Here is a 20,235-nt window from a genome sequence, read left to right as displayed (position 1 = left end):
AATAAAAGTTTAATTAATGAAATATTTGAACTTTAGAAGAGGACTGCAAATCGGTTAGAATCCGACTTCATATACATATATATATTTTTTTTAGCCTTTTTTTAAATTTAAATATGATTTATTAATAATTCTTAACCTCTGATTGTAAAAGAATTTTTACAAAAAATAGTTCAATAATAACAAAAAATAAAAAAAATGAAATAAAATCAGAAATTATTATTGAAATAACATTTTATGTACTTTTCATTTTAATTCAAAATTTTTACAGCGGTTAATAATTTTAATAAATCAATGTATTTAAATTTAAAAAACAGTTAAAAAAATGTCTGTATATAGTCAGATTTGAACTGATGTGTCCATGGTTATAGAGCCGACACTTTCTCACTTACATCACATAACTACTTGAGCGACATGAAACAAAATTAATATATAAACTAATATAAAATCCTGATATGGACGCCACAAAAAAATTTGATGCAATACCACATTGCAATGGTGGACACCACGTGATTGCATTGTGGTGGACATGATGGACACCACGTCCACCACAATGCAGTTGTGTAACTCTTACGTTCAAATGAAATAATTTTAAATGAAGTACTGCAAAAAATGTATAAATGAAATGTAAAACAAGGAAGTCATATGGTATCCACATCAGATTATTTTTTTATATGATTCATCACTTTTGTTGTTTAATTTGATACATGACATGAAAATATCAGTTTATTTTAAATAAATGGGATAGGTTTCAACGCTTACATTTTTCTGAGAATAATGTAATAAAGTTTAAAGTCTGAGTAATGAAGTTCTGCTATTTTCACCTCATAAATTAAGCAGTAGTTAAACAAAGCTAAAACTTTACATTACATTTTGATCATAAAGTAGTGCTGTGAGTTGTTGATGTTTTTTTATTAATTACAAGTATTATTAAAAGAGGTTCAAAGAATTATTTGCCATTCACTGATGGCATTTGGATCAATAATTATGTAAATAAATGTGACTCATTAAATTAAGATCCAGCCGCAAATTTAATATATCACTTAGTTCACTCAGGAATAGACTGCAGTTTTAATGGTGGGTTTTATAATATGTCTTTTATTTTCATTTATAAATGAAACTAATCAGTCTGTTTTTCTTAATTTTAGATCCAATGTATCTGGATTAATGGATATCAGAATATTTCACCGGGATCGTCAGTTTGTACCTTCAAAATGCCGAGCTAATAATGGTGGTTGTTCTCATCTTTGCTTACTTGCGCCATCACCACGTAGTTATAGTTGTGCTTGTCCTATTGGAATTAAATTATTGGTATGTCCTTGATAAATAATATTATACATACAGTTGTTATCTTTGTGAAATGCAATTCATTTGTGTTCAGTTATTCAAATTAATAAGTACAGTAGAATGCTGTTTATCTGGATTGATCTTTGCAAGGCTAAATCCAGATAATTGGAAAAATAAAAAACATTTTTCATATGTGCTGGACCTACTCTAATGTTTAATGGGTGTCACTCTTAATATAAAGACAATATTATAAAAAAATATAAGTATTTTAGTAAAATTAAAATGTTATTCAGAATATACAAACAATGTAATAAAAAACTGATACAGTAAGATGGTGCAAAAAATGAAATAAGTAGAAATTTGCCAATAAAGGAATCAGAATGTAAAAAAATATCTGGAAGAAATTAAAATCTACTGTCGTGTTTCATAAAAAATATAATTTAAAAACTTATAACAATTAAAAAGTTCTCCGACCTACAATTTTCCCCAATACATGGACAAAATCATCAGAAAATATATAAGTTTAAATACTAACATATATAATATATTAAAAACAAAACTAAGCACTCTTCTGTTACTTCAACTACCCCCTCTTATTATTCACCATACATGCCTATTTCATTTTGTTTCATTACATCAGGTAGTAACTTACAATATAATGTCAGGAAATTTAGTTAACTATTCATCAAATATAATTGAGTTCATGGTCATTAGTTTGTAAAAACACAGTTGCATGTTATAATGAGCTATAAAATTGCAGGACCTCCCTACAATATACCAAAGAACGAACCTTTTCATTTCTAGAGCAAAGTTTTTTACCGGTTACAATTATAAGAATAAATAAAAAATGAAATTTTATTTATGCGAGTAAAAATTGTGGATGCATCATGAAATTTTATAAAGATAGAAATAGGTTAAGTGTTGTCGCGTATAACAGTTTTGGGTCCATTTCACAACAGTCGTACCCTTTATATGTTGTTGAATGGAATAACTTACATCCTACTGATACAATAGATGGTGAAATTTCTGCAAGAAAGCAGTAATTAACATGAGTTTTGCAACTATGTCCAAAGGTGGCACTGGGAAAATTGGCAGGGAAGGAATCATCATAGAAGTAGTTGAAAGTCTTATTTGTGTGCTGTAAAATAACATCTGGTAGGATTTATGTTACATGTACTGCTACAATAAACCAAATCTCTTTTTACTGATTCCTGATATAATGTTTGTAAGATGAAAATAGTCGAGATAACTGACAAGTAACAAAGACAACATAGACATATAGTCAAATATGAGATAAAAGACATCAACATACCCCATGATTCAACATTAACATCGTTTGATATATAAATATGCACATTACCATCCCAGAAACAAAAAGACTTAATCCTTAAAATCCATCCCAAACAATATTAAGTACAAAGAAATATCAAAGCATATCTCATAAAAATATTAAACACTTTACATAATAAAATTACTTTAAATTATAAAACAAAATATTGCTTAAAAACTGATGACCTAGAAAAACAAAATGTACTAAAAATAACAATTTATAACTGAAAAGGGTTACACAATTTTCTTGCCTGTCACAAAATTCAATCAACGACACGCTAACACATAACACCCCAAATCCCCTACACTCACATTAACTTTATGTTTAAAAGTTTCAGATTACTAAACATGTCCATATTATATGAAGGCCACAATGAACTCAACAATATAAGATATATACCATGTACCAACATGATATAATAGCAAACTTATTGACATGATCTCTTACTCAGAATAAACACAAATAAGAAAAAAGATAAAGAATACAACAAGAGTCATTATACTCCATACTTAAAAAAATCAAAAGTTTAAAAAATGTAGATGCATGTTGCCTTCAGAACAACAAAATAAAATCATTAAACAAAAACTACAATCATAAAATACAATATCTATAAAGTTTATAGGCGATACAAAATTAGCACGACAATACTTCACTAACTCCTGATTTAGAACATTAATATAAAAAAGTTCTTTCTCATGAAATTGTCATCAAGAAAAACCATATATTAAACAAAAAGTTATATTTGAAATGCATTGCGACAACTTCAATTGGGTTTTCCTCTGTTCAAGAGTGGGTGCTTCAAAGATTGGCAATTGAAAGTAATATGTAATGAATTTTTGAACCTCTTTATATAATAAATTTGATTTTGCCTTTTAAAAATTTGGCAATTTTAATTCTGTTAGTAATTAAGGCATTCAAAATACCAGGAATTGTATGCAGTGAAATTCTCCTACAGAACTGTTTTTTTTTTTGTTTTTTATTACTTCTTATTTACATAAATCGTTATCTTGTTTAAAGGTTGAAATCGAAGAAACATTATTATATGCATAACTTTACATTAATACTAGACTGTTGATTCTTGGTGAAAAAAATATTTTGAGGAGCCCCCCACAGACTGAAAATAAAGAAATGTGGATTAGGTTTATTGTCCTAGGCAAGACAGTTATTTACCTCAATTTTTCCTGATGGATAGATCACCATTTCTTACCTCTCACTTTTTCCATATTTTTAGATTCCATTTTCCCTATTATCAATTCTGTGACTGTAGATTTGACCCTACATCCTGCATGGTAAAGATGCCCAGGACATTGATGATAGGAGTTAGTTCATCCTTATTAGGTTGTAGGTGGTCTTGATTGACCCAGAGATACCCTTTCCAATCTGTTTCTTAGAAAATATGTTTATTGCCTTAGATCACTATTAGGTAAAAGACATGCTTTATATCTCTTTAAAAGATTTTTAACATATGTTGTATAGAATCTAATGATAAATTTTAATCTTATCTTGATATCTAGGAGAATAAAAAAGACTGTGCACCTGGACCTAGAAACTCTTTAATATTTGCTCACCTTATCGATATAAGGCAAATATCACTTGATGTTCCATATACAGTTGATGTTGTTCTGCCACTTCCACCTCTTAAACATGTTGTTGCAGTTGATGTCGATCGTAAAACAGGTAATCAAACAAAATATATTTATATATTTTTTTACACATATATATAGAAATTTCTTTAAACAAAACTATTGTTCTTAAGTTTAAGTGAAAATACAGATGTTCGGAACTTAAAATTTGATAACAGTACACTTTGTTGTAAAGCATACCGATAACAATTTTTATTAATGATATATTTTTATTTTATTAGCATGAGATTATAAAAAAATGATGTTTTTTGTTTCTATTGTACACCATTATACGAGTTGTGATCAAAAAGTACGGTGAATGAATTTTTATAGCGGCAACTGCCGACACTACATCCATATGCTGTAATTTGTCCAATAGCGTGATCAACTGAGACAGGCAGGAACAAGTTGTAACAGGTTCGAGCTTGCCAGTCAGCTACCAGAGCTGCTAGAGTGAGGTTATGTTTAACGTGTCTGTCGCGCAACATGGATTTTGAAAATCGTGTGTCAATTTGCACAGAGTTGAAGGGTCGTCTTCATGCAGATCTGGACTTCATGGCCAAAATTGTAACTGGAGATGAAAGTTGGGTCTATGGCTATGACCCTGAGACCAAAATGCAGAGTTCCCAATGGAAAACCAGTTCATCTCCTCGCCCTAAAAAGGCACGTCAGTCAAAATCCAATATCAAGGTCATGCTTGTTGTTTTTTCGATAGTGAGGGCATAGTGCGATCAGAGTTCGTTCCAAGGGAAACAACTGTAAACTCTGAATTTTTTAAGGGTGTACTGCAACGTTTGCAAAACGACGTACGAAGAAAGCGACCAGAAAAATTCACCAATGGCTTCCTTCTTCACCACGACAACAAGCCGTGTCACACCTCGCTTCTCATTCGCGAGTTTTTGGCCGAAAAAAGTGTTCCTGTCTGTCACATCCGCCATACTCACCGGATTTAATACCATGCGACTTTTGGCTCTTCTCAAAAATTAAAACTGTGCTTAAAGGAAAACGTTTTGACACCATTGCTGACATTGAGAGGGCCACGACCGAGCAGCTGAAAGCCCTTCCAAAAGACGCCTTCCAGAAATGCCTCCAGTCATGGAGTCAATGTTGGGATAAGTGCATTGCTAGCCAAGGACAGTACTTTGAAGGAGATTAAATCGAATTCTATGTAATCTTATTCCTTTTTTTAATAAAATATTATTCACCGTATTTTTTTATCACACCTCGTAAAGTATATAGTCCAGTGTAAACACTTTCACTATCTCTTCTCATTATGTCATCCTTAATGCTAATTGATATTTTTAATTTTTTTTTTTAGGTATACGTATTCATATAAATTATGTTAATTTTGCACTTCATAGTAGGTAGGGTAGGTAAGAAAAATCCTAAATTTGCAACATCAGACAATGAGTGGCGTAGTGTATGACTATGTGATGTGTCTGCTATTATTCATTTTTTATGTATGTATTATTTTGTTTGTATTTATAGGTTATGTTTGAATGAAACAGTTTACAAAAAATTAGAAATGTGTAAGCAAGGTAATTGTGATTATTTCTTTAAAACATTTGAACAAATCTATATAGACATCTGCGTAGATGGTAAAATTTGCAGAACCAAACTGTAAATTGTTTTGTTATTAAGAAAAAGTAATATCCACGGTGAAAAAGTGATCTCCATGGTAGAGTGTTAGCAACTCAGTTTTTCATACTCTGGGTTCAAATCTTAGGCAGGAATAGTATTTTTCATATGCTACAAGATTTTCATTCCATATTCCTATGCACAAGCTTCAACAGTATGTAGTGAATCATCAATCAAAATAATAAAATAATATTGTAAACATCCAGTAAACTAAAATTATTTTTAATACTTTTTCAAAAAGAAAATATCATTTATGACTGACTGCAGTGGCATGCTCTAAGATATAAATATTGTAGTGATTTTATTATTTTCATGTATTATTCAGAGAAATCATTTGTTAACAAAAAGAAATAAAAAATTGGGTTAATGTCTATTGGTATATTTAAGTAGATATTTTTGCGAATCCCACTAGTGATGATACAAAGGAGTAATTTGAAAAATAAACAGATGAAATTGCTTAGGTAAGGAATGGTTATTCTGGGGAATGTGACATTGGAGAGTTTACTAATTCATGATCTATAATAGTATCACTAGGCATAATGCTACTATTGCAGCTTAGGAAAAGGTCCTTGAATATATATACAGCCATGACCTTTGATAAATTAAATGGTTTGAATTTTCTCATTCAGTTGTTTTGATCAATATTCCCAGATCACAAAGATAAAGCAAATATAAAGAATATCGCAAAGATAAAAATTAGCAAATAATTTTATCTTGTGTACCACATAACTGTAAATGTATGGAATTAAATAAATTACTGTATGAAAATTTTATTTACTCCACTGAGTAAATTATTAAATAACAATAATTTTATAATATTGTTTACTCTGAAAAGAAATTGTTAAATTTGATTTACTTGTATCCTGCCAGTAAAATGTTTTCAATTTCTTTTTTTTCCAGCTGTATAGATACACTATATGATAATATAAAATATAAAGAAAATTATGTGAATCGGTTTTTTTTTGTGCAAATCTTGATGTTTTATAACACCCCTCTAAACAAAAAGTATAATTTAACATTGAAAAATTCAGAAAAGATATATGAGTATGTATGTATATGTGCGCATGCATATGTGTATTTTGGCCTGTATTTTACTTGATATTTCCAGAATAGATGCACTGATTCGAATGAAATTTGGCACAATAATTTTTGGATATAGGGCATCGATGCGATTTAATTCTGGTCACTATCGGTCATTAGGGCAAGGGGACATGAACTTAATGGGTACTATATCTCAAAATTTTACTTGGAAGGGTAGGTGAAATTTTGCATATATTTATTACCCCTTAAGGTACTAAAATATGTTTTGATGGTGTTTGGGCTTATTCAAATATTCATTGATGGGGGATAATAAGCCTAGTTTTTTCCCATCAGTTATCATTTTGCTTGATATCTTCAGAATGGATTAACTAATTTTTGTGATATTTTGCACAATAACTTTTGATTGTGGGTCATTGATGTCATTTAATTTTGGTTACAATTGGTTAAGGGAGTAGGAAAGTAAATTATATAAAAAAAGACAGCCAACAGTCATCAGAAAAAAGATATATTATCTGCTCATACCAAATTAAAGTAATGAAATAGGAATTGCAAAGTAATAAAATACTCACATCAGACAGGTTCCAGAAGAATGGAAAGGAGTTCTAAACAGATAGTAAACTTTCTTGTATGATAATTTCTGACAAAAATATCGCACATTGGTGCTTCTGAATTGCATGCCTTAAATATGAAAGTGTTTCACAGTACACCTCTTTTTTCTTTCTTTTTTCTTTTTAGCCTCAGAGGATAAATGAGGATTATATGTATGAATGTAAATGAGGTGTAGTCTTGTACAGTCTCAGTTCGACTATTCCTGAGATGTGTGGTTAATTGAAACCCAACCACCAAAGAATGCCGGTATTCATGATTTAATATTCAAATCCGTATAAAAGTAACTAACTCCCTTTACTAGGACTTGAACTCTGGAACTCTCAACTTTCAAACCAGCTGATTTGGGAAGACGTGTTCACCACTAGAACAACCCCATAGGCTGCAGTACACCTCTGAGCTCCATGAAACCCACTAGTAGAACTCCTTTTTGTCCCAGAAAACAATATTCATGATCTTTCAAACTGGCTGGATTTGTTTGAATTTTTTTTCCGTTCAGTGAGCTCAAATGATGCCAATGCATGGATGGTGTTTGTAATCATCATTGATGTAAGAAATCCTTATTTCATCACCAGTTATGATATGGAAGAAAAATTTTTTAACCTCTCGTATTAGTCCAAAATATACGTAAAGATGCCTTCCTTTGATTTTCATGCACACCAGTCAACATTTTTGGAAGCCATCTTGCACACAGTTTACAATAGCCTAGTTTTACAGTATCACTTCTGTACACAGTTCTTCATAAAATTATAGAAATTCCTTTGCAAGAATACTTATTGTAAAACATTCATTTTCCCCGCCTTTATTTGTTCAAAAAAGGTTATCTTTTGAAAACTGGATCTTCCCCTCTCCATTTATTATAAAAATTTTTAGGCCCTTCATTAAACACTTGACATCACTGTCTTACCATTTCTTCATTCTTACTGTAGGCCCACAAATTTCACACAGTTTTTTCAGTGAATTTTGGAACCATTACGACCTCTCACATTGAGAAATCGAATCATACTATGGATTTTATAAATTATTTAAAATTTAAAATACTTCTTAAATACTTAAAATTGTCTTTAGTTATTATTCTTCCAGTGATCATTCCAGTTATTAGGCCTATGATTCTTTCTTATTATACTTAGCATCTCACATTAATATAAATAATATTTCATTGCATTTTTCTCATGTCTGCATATTCAGCTTCTTGAACTTTTTTTCCTCCATATCCTCTTCAAATATGATTCTATCTTCTGCCTTTCTTCCATCACCCTGAGTATATAAGGATCACAACAATCAATATATCAAATAGCAAGACTAGAATAGCAAAACAGAGTGCTATTTATTTCTGAACATTCCTCTGCCTTCCTTTTTTCCTTTTCAATCTTTATATACTTTATTTATAGATCTCCTTTCCCATTGCTTAATCCCTTTCTTTCTTCCTTTTTTCTTTAAAATCTACAATAAAATTTTCTGCTCTCACTCTCATATACCTTTTCAAAATGCAGAAACATGAATAAATCCTTCATCGAAACTAGTACTTTTCTTGAAGTTGGCTTACACAAATATAAGATTCGATTAACTGTCAGTTTATCATGAGGACACTGTGTCATCCAAATGCTACTCACTCTTGTATGAATAATTTTGCACCATGACATATTGCTTCCTGATTTCTTTCTTAAAGATAGGCACTACATTTTTCCTACCTTATTGGATCATTTTCTCATTCATATTATTCTTACTAAGTAGTCTAGCCGCTATTTCTCCAATTCTTCAGCACCTTTGCAGAATTCATTCTTGCCCACCACTTTCCCTTCTCTTTTTCCCTTTGATGTTTCTTCAACTTTTCCATAGCCATCCAGGCTGTAATTCTCCTCTTTGTCTGATCTTGCTCTTTCTTATTTTTAAATTACTATAAATGCAATACAATTTTAATTTAACATATATCGGTTCACTAGCTCTTTCTATTAAAATACACATATCTCTTAACAATTGATCACACTTATTTCGTTTGACATGTCTTTTGTAGTTCAAAAAACTTCTAACTTCCAAAAAAGTTGCTTCTTTACAATTTGTGCATTGGTGTAAACTCATTACTAATTACATTATTTAGCTCATTAATTAGAGTAAACATCATAAAGTTGATCGGTGCTCAACAGATTGAAGGAAATTTTGTTTTTCCATTTCACCATTATTATTATTATTATTAATATATTATTTTAAATTAGACTGCTACTCGTCATTTTTATGTTCAGGTGAAATCTATTGGACTGATACGTTAGAGCGAGTTATTCAGAAGGCTTCACCAGATGGTAAAAATGTTGAAACTGTGATGAGTGAGAGTCTTCATACTGTAGATGGCATTGTAATTGATTCTACTGGCAGAAAGGTGAGTTGTATTCAATAATTGAAATCACAGATAAACCTCAAATGCCAACCTCAAATTAAAGCATATAACTTAAACATACAGCGAGTATTATTAATTATAAAAGTTATATTTCTGTTTTAGGTATCATTACAAAAATAAGTAATGTACTTCTGAATAATTTTGCTTTCTTAATTAGTTAACTTTATTTTTTAAAGCACTTGTAGGAGAGCAAAATTTAATTCCTGTAATAGTTGTGCAGTTCACCCGCATGGTGATTCTGTTGAAATCATTTGATGAGTAATCATGTTTTTATATATTTTAACTGTTGCCTTTACAAATGTCAATTCATGTCTTGTTTGTTGCAAGAGAAATAAAGATTTGCATGTAAACTTTAGCATAAATATGAGTGACAAAAATTTAGACCACACATTAACATAAATGTTTTTGTGAAAATTTGGCAGACCGTTACTAAAAATTATTATTAGTATTATTAGTCATTGCAGGGTATGGTATGAATATTCTTAAAGTCAATTATCTCTGAGTGGTAACAATTTAAAGATGCAGGAGATGTGAATGACTCTGGAAGTGGACAGTCATATACAAAAATATTAGACAAAAATATGAACAGTGTGTTAGTACAGATAAGACTAGTACAAATATGGTCAAGCGTATGATTAATCAGACTGTTTTAAGTATGGGATGAATTGCAAATCAGTTGAGAAAGTGTCTGAATATTTTAACAGAAGAATTGGTGCTATGAAATTTAGGCTTTAAATCTTGCCAAACAACAAACAGAAATAGCTTCATTTTACAGCACAACTTTCTGCAGTAAGTACATGTTTGTAAGATTATTTAAGGGTAATAAAACCTGGTGTTTTCAGTATAACCAGAGCATAAAACGGAAATCCTCAAGTTAAACCTTCACTTTCAATTCAAGATCAAAAATGTATGGTCTTTTTGTCTCATGATTGTAATCCAACATGAACGTAATGAAAAAGTACAAATTGTCCATCAAATGTTGTAAAGAATACAAGATTCTCTTCAGAGAGGTTTTTTCAGAGGAAAACATCTGAATTTTAGTCTGACAAGTTGATCTTGATATGTCAAGCAATAGTACCACTATGAAAGAACTGGCCAAAACATGGATTATCAAATGAATTTGTCCCGCTTATTCACCTGACAACTCCATTGATTTCTGGTTGTTCACAAAATTAAAGAGTCCACTGAAAGGATGAAGATTTTCTAAAATTGTTGATATCTTGTATAAAATGGTAAAGGAATTTCAGATTGTTCCAGAAAAAGAATTCCAGAGCTGTTTCAAGAGAACATCATCAAAACCAGCCACCTGTGCTGTTGTACAAAGGCAACAGTAGCCACTAACGTACATTTGGGAATATGCCTTTTGTAAAGTTCATTCAAGTATAATATTTCACACCTCATATATTGCATTATCGTAGAATTACTCTGCTGACTTGTTCTGTTGTAAACAAGCTGATGTAATATAATAAAGGCTTTCTCAGATATACATATATTATTCAATAATGAGTATAAATAAAAGAAATATGTAATTTTGTATATTACTGTAATAAACAAGCTGCTAACAACAGTTATCTCAAATAACACAAATAAGCAATCTCAAATAAGCACATCAAATAATTCTGTATTTTCACACCTACTTTGATGACACGACCTGTGAAGTATTTCTTACAACTACAAACTCAGATGTTGGTTTATGCTGGATAGATATTATAATATATGTATTTATTATATATATATATTATAGTATTGGATTATGCTAGATAGTATAAGAATTGGAAAAAAAAACTATTTATTTGGATTATCTGGCATGTTTTTTAGGGTCCCTCAAAGAAGGAAATTTTACCTTCCGTGAAAAACAGGATTGTTTTAGATTAGTGTCTATTAAAATATTTTTCTTATCTATTGTTAAGTTATGCTATTTATTGTATACTATTTATTTAATTTAGATATACTGGACTGATGCTGGTCGAAATAGTATTGAAGTTGCAGAGCTGGATGGAACAAATAGAAAAGTACTTATTTGGTCTAATTTAGATAGCCCACGTGCAATTACTCTTCATTATCATCTCGGGCTAATGTATTGGTCTGACTGGGGGCAAAATAATAAAAATCCACGAATTGAACAAGCGGATATGGATGGTAAAAACAGGTAAGTCATAATTATGATTGTCATATTTATTGGGATATACATTTTTAAATTCTACATTACACTAGAATTAGATTTAAATTTAATTTAAATGTTTGTTGTATTTAAAGTAAGTTTGCAGTTTTTATAACTTTTTAAAAGTTGTACTAATAATTATTTTTGAAGAATATATAATTTTTTTGAGAAAAACAATTTGATAGAAAAAGATAAGTAATTTTTAAATAGATTTAAGACTGACTATAAAAAAAAGTACTGAAAGATGTAAAAATGATTAATGTTGAAACACCGTTGTTCAGTGTTTCTTAGATTTTTTCACCTTTTGTAATTTTTATTTTATATTTTCCTCTTAATAAGTTAAAGAAAAATGAATTACCTTATATATAAATATTCATGCATTAGATTTCTGACAAGGGATATTCAATATGTAACATTCATTTCAACTGCCATAAGAAGTCTGTTTTCTTGACAGTGTGGTAGTAGAATATATAATTCGTCCTATGTCAACATGAATTGTATTAAGTTATCTTTGTGTTTATACTTATCAATATGCAATCTTTATTAAAAAAAAACTTCTTATTCTTAAAAAATAACAATATCACCCTTACCATACTAGATAACAGAACTCTTCATATAATTTGACACAATAATACTTTGGCTTACAAGAAATGGCTTTATTATGCTTTCATTACCATTTTTAATAAATTACCAAATTATAAAAAAAATCTTTCCCCAATTTATGTAAAATAAAATTAAAGATTTTCTTTTACAGAAATAATATTACTCTTTCAATGAATTTTTATATATATTCTACTAATTAATGATAATAAGAAAATCCTGATTTTTCTGTATCTAGTTCAACATGTATACAAATATTTACTCAAATTAATTATCAATAGTGCCTTTTGAATTGTGAATTATTTTGTAGTAACCTTTTATGTTTAATGCATTTACCTTAACATTAATTCATGTTTTTGTATTTAAATATTAATATTGACTTAAGAACATCTATTTTTTTACCTTATATATTTTTTTTTATAATTATAATTTATCAATTAAAGATATAGTTTATATAATATAGTATTACATACTGATCAGAATAAATAATTTATTTATTGCATTAGCTTTTGTGTGAGTTTTCCATTCATAATAATAGCATATAAATGAGACGGGTTTTTTTTATTTTATATCTAACAAGAGGGGTGCATTCCATAATTCATTTTAGTAAGTAGAAATTACGTTGCAGATGCCATAGATGTCAAATAAGTGAATTGTTTGAATAGTTATGATAGATAAACAGTACATCTTCAATGACGAACAGTACATTATGTGCATCAATGATCTCATTCATGATGATTGGCTTATATTTAAAGTTTTGATGTATTTCCTAGATTGTGTGTAATGAAAAAATGTTTCACAAAATTTTATTCTTCGATTGATAATCTCCATTTGCGCAGTGCAGAAATCATTGCCTTTTTTTGTAATTATACAGTAAATTCCTTGAGACTCATCCACTATACAACCAGACCATGCCCCCTGTGATGTTCACTTATTTGGAAATTTAAAGGCTATATTGGAGGAATGTATTTTGTTGACAATGAAGACATAAAAGAAACAATAAAAATATTCAGAATTGGATAGAAACTTCTAAAGAGAAGTATTTGATAAACTCTTTTACTACTGGGAAAAATGCATATCCAATTTTGATGTTGATACAAAAAAGGAGAAAAATATAGCGTTCACTTTTAGCATTGATTTTATATCAAATAAATGTTATAATCAGAAACAGACATTAGTTTTTTAACAACTTTCATACTATTTACAACTTCTGATGCTCTTAGTATATTATTTATAATTATACCTTTAATGTAAATGTATCATTTATTTATTTATTTTTTTTAAAGGATGACATTGATCTCAGAAAATCTTGGTTGGCCCAATGGTTTAGCTATCGACAGACCATCAGAACGATTATACTGGAACGATGGTAATCAGAAAACTATTGAAAGCAGTGATCTTAATGGTGAAGATAGACAAGTAATTGTAACTAATGTTCCTCATCCATATGGACTCGTAATTGTTGGAAAGCATATGTATTGGACAGACTGGCAGACGGAAGCTCTTCATCGAGCTGATAAGAGTAATGGATCTGATCAGATTATCATACGTGATAAATTAAGTGGTCTAATGGATATACGTTCAGTACAGGTATATTTATTTATAGTTTTAATTTAATTTACGTATGTATCAGGAAGAGTTATCAGGCTATCTATCTCTTCTATACCTTGAAATGACACTGACTGCAGCAGATGGCTACCGCTATATCCCAACCACCTTTATATAGCCTATTGATCCTGAAGTAATTATTCTTTGGAAAATTTATTTTCCTTTCAATGTTAAGCCACACAGGCTTTTGATAAGTGCACCCCTTGGACAGTAGCCGTATAAAAATATATTTCAATAGTTCAAATATATGCTATAACAAATTGCTTTTCTTTCATATATTAATGAGCCAAATCTTAAATAGTCTTAACTTTCTTAAGATAAAATCTTCATCCTTCCACAAAATTGTGATGTGAAAGCAATTAATAACAGTTTTAATATGTTTCATCAAAATGTATCCAAAAAGTTTTACAGATTCGTAATTATATTCATGTGACATGTGAAATCACTGAACATTGAGCAGAAGTCATGCAAGGTTATTTCAAGGTCTTAGGGTAGCTAACATTAAAGTTTTGAACTTGTGAACAAAAATCATGATTAATTCATGCAGTTGCCATGAATCTTGTAAAAAAGATGCAGTGCATTCAACAGTTTATTAGATATGAAATAGAGTATTGGGTTCAATATAACTAGTTTATAATTCAACTTAAACACTGCAACCATCCAAAGCCTACTACTCATGGTTGGTATGCAAACTATATAGCCACAGGACATGCCCTAATATATCTGTTAAAAAATGCAAGCATTATTCTTTTGTAGTCTTGCACAAAATATAAGCAATTATCATGTTATTGAAGGGTCTAAAATTTTGTTCTTACAGTTTGGAATTTTACAACAGATAGTACAAGATAATTGGATTGCTCATAGGAATTTTGCTCTTAGTTTTATTTTGTTTGGTCATTTGAAAGATGATTACAAGTTATTTAATCAAATAATTATTTCTGATAAGATTGCTTTTCATATATCAAACAGGTAATTAAACAAAGTATGTGGCTTGGAAAACCTTATTTCACTACTGAACCTGTAAGAAATAGTCCAATAGTTAATTTGACAGATTGATTAGCCCATTTTTTTTTTTTTGAACAAAGTTGAGTAAAACTTACTTTGATATTCTGGAACACTCTACCTATCCTCAGCTGCAAGAATTACAACCTAAGTCATATTCTAACAAACTGTTGGTATTCTTGTCAAACTGACTTTTAACAGTTTCTTCAGACTTCTTCAGACTTTTTGCAGTTAATTTCTAAACAACATATCCTAATCTTTCATTCGTGGTGGTACCACAGTCTGGCCACCAAGGTCATTAGACAACACCCTGCAATTTATTTATGTGAGATTATTTTAAGCGACTTGGGTTAATTAACACGGAAGATTTGAATGATCATTTCATTTTCCAAAATTGATGTTATGTTCCACCATACTTGGCAAGACTTGTTCACACTACAGATGGAGCATAATGCTTGTGATTTTAGTGAAACAAGAAAAAGTTTTAAAGTACTCATATAATCTGTCTTATTCTGGCTAAAATATAATTGTAATATAATGCAATGTTTTTGTAAATATTTTTATGGACCCTTTTTTAAAAATTTATAAAAAATATGAAGTACAGCTTTACACAATAGGTTCCTAAGTTTAGAATTTTATATAACCTCCAGATTTAAAACAGACTCCTTGAAAGTCCTTATACCAGAATCACTACTTAACTATATCCTAATAAAAAGTACTACCCCCATTCACTACAAGAAGAAAGCACTATTTATTGAGCTTCAGCAATAGATGGATCATTTTAATTATACTTATTTGATGAAGCAAGGTTAGAAAAAGAAAAAGAGTGTCAGTAAGTGAAGAAAACAATCAGTCAGTAGATTGACTAACTTTGAACTTGCTGGTTAGCCATGTTATTATTCATAAGCCTTCGCTTTTTTTATTTGTTGCTTTCATGCCCGCTGCAGTTTTCCTCTTTTGTTACCTGAGTAGTATACTTGTTTGTGACTATTTGTATTATATATAATTATTTATGATCTAAATAAAATATTTAAGTATTACGTAGAAGAAAAAAAATTATTTATTTCATTAGTGTTTATTTTTCAGACCGATAATGTAGCAGAAAATGCCTGTGGCAATAATAATGGTGGGTGTTCACATTTATGCTTACGAAGTCCTAAAGGGTATTCATGCGCATGCCCTACTGGAATACTTCTCTATGATGATAAACATACATGCCAATTCCAACCAAATGCTTACTTACTTTTTTCAACCAGGTAATTATTTAAAAAATTGCATTTATTATCATACTTTATAATTTATTTTTTTATACTTTCCCAGCTAGATAGTTATACTGTATATCTATCAGTGTATTGTACAAGTATAAAGGAGAATGTGCAACAGATAAAATTTTGCTTGTGGGAATTTTTCAGACCTTGATAGTTCATGATCCCTCTCTAACCAAAAACACAACTTTACCACCAAAAAATTCGAAAGGATATATAGATTTGTTTTTTGTTTTTTTTTTATATTGTTATTGTGATTATTATTATTATAATTGTTAATGTTCCTAATGTTATTGTAATTTTAATTATTTTTTTAATTACCATCATTAATTACCCTGTTAATGAGAGAATTATAATAATGACAGGAATTTTAATAAAATTAGGAATGATACCCTTTTATCTATGATTACCACATAAGTAAATTTAAAATGTTTAAGATAGTTTAAAAAAAAACAATGGTTTTGTAAATCATAATTTAAATAAATTTGATCTAAATAAATAATCATGTATCCGTACATAAGTAGGAATGTACCCATTCATTAGTAGATATGTTGGCCTAGTTTTTGGTTAATATCTCCAGACTGGATGGACTGATTCAGATGAAATTTGGCATGATATTTCTATATATGGGAAATTGATGCCGTTTAATTTTGATCACTATTGATCAAAGCACAGAGAAAAATAGATCGTATGACTCTCATATTTCAAAATTTTATTTGAAGATTAGTAAATTTTTTCACGTATTTTAATCCCTTTAGATAGCTAAAAATACTTTCTGATGGTCCTCATTTTTATTGAATTCCCCGTAAAGGGTGGGGACAAAAAACTTCTTTTGTTGTTTCTGCTTTAAAATCATATTCTTTGACTTTTTTTAATTAGGTGATTCCATTAAATTAGCATCAACTTTGGTCATATGTTTGGATAATTTCATTCAGGGGCAGGGATTATCATCTGGTGTTCTGCCTGGGTGCAAAACCGTTATGCCATCACTGTCTTCATCCATTCCTGCTCCAATCTTTTCCTTTGTCCCCTTGTAGTTTCCAACCTTTACAGCTATTTATTTCATCCTTCTTCTTCCTTGTTTTCTTGTTTGTCTTCTTTCCTTGTTTTGTTGTTTGTTTTGTTTTCTTCTACTGACCCTTCCAATTCAGTTGCCAAGATTCCACTTCCTCTAACCACATGTCCTAACCAGCTTCCTTTTATTTTGTGTAAAAAATAAAAGGAAATAAGTGCTCTTTCTTGTTTAATCGTGTTTATTACTTTCACATTACTCACTTTATTCTGACCTTTTTAATATTCATATCTCAAAAGCTTCAAATCAGCCCCTTTTCCTCTTCCTCATCATCCATGCTTTAGTTTCATAGAAAACACATCTCATATAGCATTTGGCCAACCTCTTCCTCAACTAAGTCTAAACTTTTTTTTCTTCTTCTTAGAGAAGGCTTCCTTTACCACTGCTATCCTTCCTTTTATTTATATTTTGCTCTTAATTCCTCATGTCAAAATAAAACCCAAATATCTGTAATTTTTTACTTTTTCTATTCTTTCCTCACTTCTTCTAACTTTAGTTTAGTTTTTAGTTTTTTATTACTTAGTTTTCCTATATTTTAGGTTGGTTTAATAAAGCCTAATTTTTTTGTGTTTCTTTTATTTAATTTTTTTTTTGCTTAATATCTTCAGGCTGAATTAACTGATTTTTTTACGATATTTTGTAGGATGGCTACTGAAAATGTGACATTGTAATTTCGGTTACAACCGGTCAAGGTGGTAGAAAGATATGGTTATCATTGGTCCTGCATCTCAAAATTGTATTCAAAGAGTAGAATAATTTTTTTACTTAACCCTTTAACTGGCATACTTTTATAATATAATGTTCCAATTAACTTAATTCGTAAGAAGTATTCTACCAAGGGCAGAGTCCTCTGTAGCCATTTATTTGACTTATATACTTTTGGAGTTGCATAACTTTCCTGGCTTCACTAGAAAAGTGGCAGAATTTTTTCAAACTTCACTGTATTAAGTTTTCTTTGATTCTGTGTCACACATAAGAAGTCCAGTTAGCAATTTGGTCTAAAGAAAGTTTTTTTGATCCTTCCTAATGAAAGATTAAATTATATTCATTATGTAATTTATAATTTATTATGAAATTTTTATAAAGAATTGTATTATGCTATAATTATAAGCATAGGATTGATTTCTAAATATTTTTAAAAGTGAATTTTGTTTTTTTTATATAATTATTTATTTTAATATTCTTTGAATTAGTCATAATTTGAAAAAAATGATAGTAATACTTTTAATTATGTTTATAAATTACAAATCATTTGTTGTTTTTTTTAATTACAGATCAACTTTAACTCGAGTTTCATTTGATACTCCAGAGATGTGGGATGTTGCTTTACCAATATCAGACGTTCATAATGCGATTGCAGTTGACTTCCATTGGAATAAAAGTCTAATATTTTATTCTGATGTTCTACTTGATGTCATAAGGTAGTTAAATTTTTATACTTTGTGATATTTTTGTAGGTTTAATAACAGCAAATACTTTATTGCTATATTTTAATTACAGGTACAATTTAATAAATATTTCAATATTGAAATGATCAGTAATGAAAATATATAGTTGATTTGTTATCTTTAAAATAATGATCATTTGATTTTAAAAACTTAAAATATAAAAATATTCCAAAATATATTTTTCTTATTTAAACAGAAGTACTAATCTCCTCTGGCAACATTGAGTTGTTATTTTGTGTGTAACATCAAATGTGATATAAGGTTTAGTTTCCTTACATGCCATTGACTATTCATCATTCCTGGCAGATTTGTGACAATTTGTTGTAAAATGCAAAAATAAATTAACAATTAAAAAAAAAGATATGCAAATAAACTAACTGTTTTTCATGTTCTATGCAAAAAATATTAGTCATCTCTCTTCATCCTTTATATCCCCTGCATTTTTCTATTACAAATATGATATTCTACCCAAACATTTCTAATATTTGAATATAGTATGTGAATCAGTTGTACTCAAGTGTGGACATATGTGAAGATATTCATTGTGAAGCAGAATATTGAAGGCAAATTTTACCCTGGATTTTAGATGTGATGTTCTTAGGTGAACAAGATTTGTCATTTTGAGAAGGTACCTATCTTATAGGAAATTCACAAAAGGGTAACTTTCTGGGAATTTTGGAGTTGTCAAGTAATTATGACCCACTGCCAAACGATCATCTGTCTAAAGTCAAAGAGTCTCAGGCAGCTCACGGCTGACTAAAAGTACATTATCTGTCTCCAGATACCCAAAATGTGTTTATTCAATGCTCTACTGACCAAGTCACACAAGGTATCTAAGAGAAATAGAAAGTGCTAAATATTACTCGATCATTGTAGATGCAACACCAGACTCGTCACGTGTAGAACAGACAGTTTTTATTTTAGAATACCTCAGTTTATCTACAAAGGATCAAAGCAGTGTCTTTGAAATTCAAGAATGATTTCTTGTTTTTGTTGACTATGACAAAAAACTGGAGAAGCAATAGCAGAACTGATTCAGCACAATCTGGCCATACATCATGTTCCATTAAGTGACTGCTGTGGTCAAGGCGATGACAATGGCAATAATAGAGTGGACATTATAAATGGGCACAAAGTCAACTTTTGAAGGATAATTCTCTGGCTCA

The 20,235-nt window shown here is 29.7% G+C and overlaps 1 protein-coding gene across 1 annotated transcript in view; it reads left to right on the top strand.

Annotated features, from left to right (window-relative positions):
* LOC142319831 (low-density lipoprotein receptor-related protein 4-like) overlaps positions 1-20,235 on the top strand; it is a 150,878-nt gene that overhangs the window by 108,731 nt on the left and 21,912 nt on the right. Inside the window, exons 21-27 of the mRNA XM_075357504.1 lie at positions 1,146-1,308; positions 4,129-4,291; positions 9,762-9,895; positions 11,860-12,062; positions 13,961-14,264; positions 16,371-16,540; positions 18,896-19,042. Coding sequence (XP_075213619.1) covers positions 1,146-1,308; positions 4,129-4,291; positions 9,762-9,895; positions 11,860-12,062; positions 13,961-14,264; positions 16,371-16,540; positions 18,896-19,042 — 1,284 coding nt within the window. The remainder of the gene's footprint in view (positions 1-1,145; positions 1,309-4,128; positions 4,292-9,761; positions 9,896-11,859; positions 12,063-13,960; positions 14,265-16,370; positions 16,541-18,895; positions 19,043-20,235) is intronic.

Source organism: Lycorma delicatula, chromosome 2 (genome assembly GCF_047948215.1).
Source record: "Lycorma delicatula isolate Av1 chromosome 2, ASM4794821v1, whole genome shotgun sequence".
Taxonomy (NCBI): domain Eukaryota; kingdom Metazoa; phylum Arthropoda; class Insecta; order Hemiptera; family Fulgoridae; genus Lycorma; species Lycorma delicatula.
The sequence above is the reverse complement of the archived record's forward strand: the minus strand, read 5'-3'. Positions and strand labels throughout refer to the sequence as shown.